The sequence below is a fragment of the Quercus robur genome, chromosome 7 (genome assembly GCF_932294415.1).
Source record: "Quercus robur chromosome 7, dhQueRobu3.1, whole genome shotgun sequence".
NCBI lineage: Eukaryota > Viridiplantae > Streptophyta > Magnoliopsida > Fagales > Fagaceae > Quercus > Quercus robur.
Window position 1 is genome coordinate 35,773,085 of NC_065540.1, and position 7,804 is coordinate 35,780,888.

At 39.0% G+C, this 7,804-nt stretch overlaps 1 protein-coding gene across 1 annotated transcript; it reads left to right on the forward strand.

Annotated features, from left to right (window-relative positions):
• Positions 1-6,018: 6,018 nt before the first annotated feature.
• LOC126691302 (uncharacterized) lies at positions 6,019-6,906 on the forward strand. Its single transcript, XM_050386354.1, has 2 exons — positions 6,019-6,297; positions 6,535-6,906. Exons 1-2 carry the CDS (start codon positions 6,019-6,021, stop codon positions 6,904-6,906), a joined length of 651 nt encoding a protein of 216 aa, XP_050242311.1.
• The last annotated feature ends 898 nt before the right edge of the window (positions 6,907-7,804 follow it).

Here is a 7,804-nt window from a genome sequence, read left to right on the forward strand (position 1 = left end):
TCTGAGTTTATATGACAGTATAACAGGCACACATAAAAGCTATGTGTTTCAGTTGACAATAAAAAACCACGGTATGAAGAACTGAGAAAATAGTACGTGCACAGAGGAGACCACCTTTTTGAAGCATATCCTCACATGTCCCAATCTGTAAAGAAAGTTCTGTGTTTGATAAGAAATGTAAATCAAATTGAGGACTTCATCAAAAACATTTACAAAAGAGAGCGAGTTCTCATTCTGCAAGTGCAAGCTATCTTTTTTTATTATTAAAAAACCATGTTAAGTTGACTGCAGGAGATCATAATTAACAAAGGGTAGTGAGGATATAAATGTCATGACAGCCATCCGATCATTTGGTAAGATAAATTGTCCATTTGGCTTGTTTATATCTGAGCAAACCTGAGAAAACAGGAATATGAAGAGTTTCAAACTTTACAAACATAAAGGACCTTAATCACTTTGGTTTGATTGTATTAATGCCATTGAAAGTTAAAGTACAGCTAAAAGATAACACAAATCTAGAAATTTGACTGCACCCTGTTTTACCAGTGATGATTGATTACAACCTCATTTTCAATTTCTTTTATCTCCACTCTTGGCATCCAAAATCCTACAAAGTCAATATAAACTTAAATAGCATGATGCTTGATCAAAGTTGAGATTCCTAATTTAATAATATTCCCACTTCGATAATGATTCTATATTTTGCTTTAATAATATTCCCACTTACAAATATTAGTTTGTTTTACGCCTTTACTCATTGTCTCATTCAAGCCAATTTTGAAATATTTTAGAGCTTTCCGCTGGCTAAAGAGAGAACGGAGGAGGTATCTAGGCAGTTTGCAATCTTTTCTATGTTTTTAGGTTTGAGTTTTCTTTTATTTTTTTATTTTAAGAAAAGAAGTAAAATGAATTAATAAACTCAAAATATGATTTGTTTTTCATAATAATTAACATGGCAGATGGCACCGTTATTTTTATAATTTTGTTAGTAAGTTAAATGACGTGACATAATCTCAACCATCTATTACGTAATGAAAGGTCAAGCTTAAGATAATTTCTTTTAGTAGAGTATCTTTAGAGGTTCTTGATCTTGTATGATGTATATTTACACGTGTTAGTTATTATGGTTAATTTTGTCATTATTCTGTTGATAAATTTTAAGGTGCGTTTCGGAAAAAGTTTATAGCATTTCGAATGCAAAACATGACACCGGCCCTCATAGTAGCTCAATGGTTTGACTACTTATTACAAGTACCAAGCCTTGGGTTCGAGGGCTGGTGAGTAGAGAGAGAGCAAAGAGATTGATATGAAATCATGAGGTATTCTAAAATACCTCTCTTTTTATTTGGAAACTTCACTTTTTTTTTTCTCTCTCCTTTTAATCCTTTTCTTATCATGATTGACCAAGTGTACTTAACTGGATATCTCATGACCTAAAGCCTTCAAGGACCACAGAGGACTGAACACTGGTCCATCACCATGGGCCTAATGGACCCCTCAAAAATAATTCAAAAGTTTGTAATCTAATATATATATATTGACGAAATGTAATCTAATATTCTAATGATGTTTAGAAATCATCAAATCACCAATGCGAAAAATGTATCAAGATGCAATCTTAATGGCAGCAAGTTGATGTCACCTATGCAATTTCCAGAAAAATCACTCCTTTTATCGTAGTTAAGGTCTGCAATTTATGTTCTACTTCAAATTTTTGAACAGCTCTAGTTCAAAGAGCAAAAACTGCCTCTTATAATTAAAATTAAATTCCTAAAAGTAGTCAAGGGTAAGAAATTAGAACAATGAAGGTGTGGAATTGGTTTTACTCATCCAAATACATACCATATATAAATGACAATTGTAATACTTATTAGTACCTCTTAGGGATGGCAATTGGGCGGGGTGGGTTCGAAGGATGGGATCTTCATGCCCACCTTACATGGTTTTGTCTTACCCCATCTTCGCCTTACCCTGCCCCGCATGATGGGGAAAATTTTCTTGCCCCATCTCTGCTCCTTGGGGCCCCGCCCCACTGCATAACACTTTACTTCTTACTAATTTGCCCACAATTATTACAGTTTTTTTTTAATAAAACCTATTTCTTTAATAAAAATAACTTGAAATTACAAATAAATTTATCCCATCAAATCAAAGTAATTTTTAGCAAAAATTAAATAATATTATTAAAGTGTTTAATAAGACAATATCACAATAAAAACCAAAATCGCATAATAAAAAATCAATGATTCAATAGTATATAAATTTTATTATAATAAAGACAAAAGAAATGGTTAAAATTGGTACTTTATTTCCAACCTTACTAGAGAAAAAAAAGAGGCAGAAAGCCTTATTGGGTAAAATAAAATAAGTTGATGATATGTTTGTTTAAATAGTAGGATTTTAGGGTATGAAAAATTTACAATTTAACCCTTATCAATACGAGGCAGAGTGGGGCAAGTTGGGTCTAAAAAGTCTAAACCCATCCCCACCAAGCCCCGTGGTGCGGGGCTAAAATTTTGCCCTATTCCCGCCTCACCAAGGTCTTGCCCTATTCCCGCCGCACCACCTTTGTGGGGTGGGGAAAACCCGTGTGGGGCAAAGTGGGGAGGGGCGGGTCAAGCGGGGCAGGGGAGAATTGCCATCCCTAGTACCTCTTGAAGTCGGGGAAAACCCGTGTGGGGCAAAGTGGGGAAGGGCGGGTCAAGCGGGGTAGGGGAGAATTGCCATCCCTAGTACCTCTTGAGGTATTATTATTATTATTATTATTAGTTAGAGGTATTATTATTTGTCTAGCCTAAATTTTTCTGCACCCTTTAAGTTTGGGTGAATTATACAACACCCATTTATTGCCATTTATAAAACTGACACAATTTTCATATGCAATACAACATCATTTTATTTGATTTAACAACAATTTTATAAGTGGTACTGGATACAAAGACTAATTTCACAGAAATGTTAATATTAAGAACTAAAATTAAAAGTTAAAAAAAAAAAAAAAAAAAAAACTATAGGGATAAATTGACAGTTCACCCTAGAGTAAGTGAATGTCAAAAATTACTTCTGAGAGCTTTTATTTGAAAATGGAGCCCTACAAAACAAGGTTTGACTATTATAATTACTTAGAAAGCATAATCAATTAAACTACTAATAAGATAAATGTCACACAAAAACAAAGTTAGATTATCTTTAGATATTGAAACTAGTCTAGAGCTTAAAAACTTTGAGCTTAAGCTCCTCTTCCATAAATAGTTTGGAATTTATTTGTAAGTTTAAATCAAAGAAGAAAAGGGCATGAATAGCCTAAAAATTCAATTGTTGACACTGAAATTTCCTTAATTTTGTATGCTTCTATTTGAATAAAGAATAACATATGTTTATATGTTTATGGGTTCAAATAAAAGATAAATATTTATTTTCATGTTTATGTTTATTTTTATGATATTTTTGTTTGATTTTTATATTCACATAATAATAATAATAATGATAATAATAATAATAATAATAATAATAATAATAATAATAGTAATAATAATTGTAGAGATAAGGGCCCGAATTTGTATATTGGGCCTTGGGCCTTGAGCCTTAGCCGAGGACGTTGGTTGGTCCGAGGGTGAGTAAACAGTAGTGAGGGTGTCAAGCTCAAAATCCCATAAGTAAGATGCAAACAAAAAGGCTGCAGAAGGCAATCCAAGGAGGAAAAAGGAGGAGTATATCCTCGGATGAACAAAGCACAGATCAAAGGTATATCCTGTTGATCAGAGTGGCCTTCCAACAAGATCTACTGGTAAGAACGTGCATTACAAACGCACAAGAGGAATGGAGGCCCAGAAGTATCTAAGAGAAAGTTGTTGCCACCACATTGAATGCTCTACAGCTAACTTTCTGGCCGCATTTATGTGGAGAAGACCCCTGAACAGTGTTGTATTGGTTACCTCAACTCAAAAGGGCCAGTAAGGGTGTCCGATGCGACAAGCACTCAAATGGTGGCCTAGATGATCAACAAATGGAGGGCCAAGATCATCCAAAGGGAACTATATAATGTAAGTGACCCTCTATAGAGGAGGGGATCGGGAAAATCAAGAAAGAAATACTGTAGTAATCTAGAACCAAACTTGTAACCTTACTTAAGAACATTATATAAGAATCAGTCTCCTCGGACTTTGCCGAGGACATTTTTTTCTTCAATTTAAACTTGTATATTTTCACTCTTCTATCATCAAGCCTACCTAACTTGTTGTTTGGTTAGCTAAAGCCCAGTTTTCTAATCCATTCTCTACAAATTCATTGTTTTGGGTTTTTTGGGCCTAAGTCCATTCATACCTTGGGCTAGGAACTCAATTCTAATCCTTACAATTGGCGTCATCTGTGGGGAACTACTGGTGTTATAGTAAAGCCAACTTAAAATGATGGTAGGTTCAGGTCCACACATGGCAAAGTCTAGGGGGTCTCAAGGTCAAGATCACTTCCATGATCTTAAACGAAGAAGGGATCAAGAGGGAAGTGTACATACTGCCCATACCGGTAAGAGCCAATCTCGGGGTAAAAGCTACGTCTCTCATGAGGAGAATGTCAGAAACATGCGGTTGGAAATTGATCATTTGAAGAGAAGCTTACACCACGAACGTAGAAGGCGAGCTCTTTCCAACTCTTATTACTCTTCCAATGATGAGAAGGACGCTAGCTATAAACAGAGGTCAAGGACTCCCCCTAGCGAGTCTTTCTCATATGATAAAGACTACCGCCATGAACGCAAAAACAGAAATTCATCTTCGGGAGGCATGGGAAATGATGTTATGAGTAAAGCACTCAACCAAATTTCCAAGTCACCTTTCACACGCTGGATTACGGGAGAGAGACTTCCTTGGCGGTTCACTTAACCCACATTCACCATGTCTAACGGCAGAACAGACCCTGTGGAGCATGTTAGTCATTTCAATCAAAGGATAGCTGTACATTCCAAGAACAAGGCCTTATTGCGCAAGGTATTCCCATCCAGCTTGGGGCCTGTAGCGATGAGGTGCTTTGATGGTCTGAGGGCAGGTTCCATCGATTCGTTTAAGGAACTCACTCAGGCGTTTGGATCCCATTTCATTACGTGCAGCAGGGTTCCCTGGCCTTTAGCTTCCTTGTTATCCCTGTCCATGAGAGAAGGAGAAACCCTAAAAACATATTCAGACAGATATTAGGAGATGTTCAACAAGGTAGATGGTGATTTTGATGATGTAGCCATCAGCACTTTCAAGCTCGGCCTGCCTGCCAAGCACGGCTTAAGGAAGTCTTTGACTAGAAAACCTGTTAGCAGTATCCGCCAACTCATAGATCGGATTGATAAGTATAAAAGGGTTGAAGAGGACCAACAGCAAGGCAAGGGAAAGGACAAGGTTATCCTTCAGGAGATAAGAGATTTCAGGTTGGACCGTTACGACAATAACAGACCCCGAAGGGATTTTGCTGGGTAGTCTGGGCCTACAGCTCCTTAGGCAGTTAACGCTATGTTTAGAGAATCGGTGCATCAGGTTTTGGAGAAGATAAAAAATGAGCCGTAATTTAAATGGCCGAACAGAATGAGTGGAGACCCTTTGAGGTGCAACCAAAACCTTCACTGCCAATACCACTAAGAGAGGGGACATACCACCAAGGATTGCAGAACACTGTGGAACCATTTGGAGCAACTGGTCAAGGAAGGGAAGTTGCAACAATTTCTTTACCGGCCTAACGGACCAGGGGACCAATCAAGATTAGGGGCTCGAAGGAATACTCCTTCAAGGCCCCCGTTAGGTACCATCAATGTCATTTTCGTTGCGCTTGGGAGAACTGGCTTTCACCCTTCCAGAGTAATGTCTGTAGCTAGGCTACCGGCCAATAACTCTTACTCTTAGCTGAAGAGAGCCAGGATGGAAGTCCGACCACCGCTATGTTTCTCGGACAAAGACAAGATTGGAACCATCCAACCACATGACGACGCTTTGGTAGTTACCCTCAGAATAGGGGGTATGATGTGAAAAGAAAAGAGTAATGGTAGACCAGGACAGTTGTGTAGAAGTTATGTACCCTGACCTGTACAAGGGGCTGAACTTAAAACTTGAAGATCTAACAATTTATGACTCACCTTTGGTAAGTTTTGATGGGAAAGTCGTTATTCCAAATGGGCATATTAGGATGCCTGTTCAGGCTGGCTCAGAGGTGGTGGAAGTAGACTTCATTGTGGTAGACGCATACTCCCCCTACATAGCTATTGTGGCCAGACCATGGCTCCATACCCTAGGAGCTATTTCTTCAACTCTGCATCAGAAGGTGAAGTATCCGTCAAGAGACTAGATTGAAAAGCTAGTAGGGGATTAATCCATGGCTAGGCAATGCCTTGTGTCTGCAATTTTGCATCGGCCAGTAGCTGAGTCCTCGGCCTCTGTTAAGGGTGGCTTATAGCAGTCAAAGCCCCCAATATTACCCGTGAAGGGGCCAGCCGAGGATGCCAAATGTGAAGACTTAGAGAGATTTACTGTAAATGGTGATCTGGAGAAGTTTTTTCAGGTCAGAACTCAGCTACCACCTCAAGAGAAAAAGGAGTTGGTGGAATTCCTCAAGAAAAACATTGACGTAATCACTTGGAATGCTTACGAAGCTCCAGGGGTGGATCCGAACTTCATCTGTTATCATTTGAACGTTAACCCATCTATCATCCCCAAAAGGCAACCACCTCGGCGCTCATCCAAGGATCATTCTGACGCTGTAAAAAACGAGGTGATGAAACTTAAGCAGGCTGGAGCTATCAAAGAAGTGTTCTACCTTGAATGGTTGGCCAACATTGTGGTTGTGAAGAAGAAAAATGGAAAGTGGCGGGTATGTGTAAACTTCACGAATTTGAACAAAGCATACCCAAAAGACCCTTTCCCCATGCCTTAGATCGACTAGCTGATAGATGCCACTGCAGGTCATCCTCGGATGAGCTTTTTAGAATCTTTTCAAGGCTATCACCAGATACTTTTGGCCTTGGATGATCAAGAAAGAACAGCATTTGTCACCCCCTTTGGGAACTACCATTACAAAGTATTGCCATTTGGTCTGAAGAATGCCGACACTACCTACCAGAGGATGATGACCAGGATGTTTGAGCCATAGTTAGGGAAAAACTTCGAGATTTATATTGACGATATGGTGGTAAAGAGTAAGGTAGAGTCCGAGCATGTTAATGACCTCGTAAATATTTGTGATATCTTGAGGAGACACAAGCTATAGCTTAATGCTTCCAAGTGTTCTTTTGGTGTCGGATCAAGGAAGTTCTTGGGCTACATGGTCACACACCGTGTAATTGAAGTCAACCCTGACCAAATTAAGGCAATTAACAATTTGCAACCACCTCGGAATCCCAAAGAGGTCCAAAGGCTTACGGGGATGACCGCTGCTCTAAACTGATTCATCTCTCGGTCAGCAGACAGATGTAGGCCTTTCTTTCAGTTATTGAACAAATGAAAGGGATTTGAATGGACCAAAGAGTGTGCCTTGGCCTTTCAGTAGTTGAAAGAATATTTGTCTCGACTGCCCATCATGTCCAGGCCCGAAGTGGATGAGGTTTTGTTTGCCTACATTGCAATGGCCTCCCACGCAATGAGTTTGGTGTTAATATGGGTTAACAATGGCATACAAAGGCCGGTTTATTATGTGAGCAAGTCACTACATGAGGCTGAGGTCCGTTATTTATCATTGGAGAAGGCCATTTTAGCAGTGGTGCATGCTACGCGTAAACTCCTCCACTACTTCCAGTCTCACACGGTTGTTGTCTTAACCTAACTCCCACTCAGAT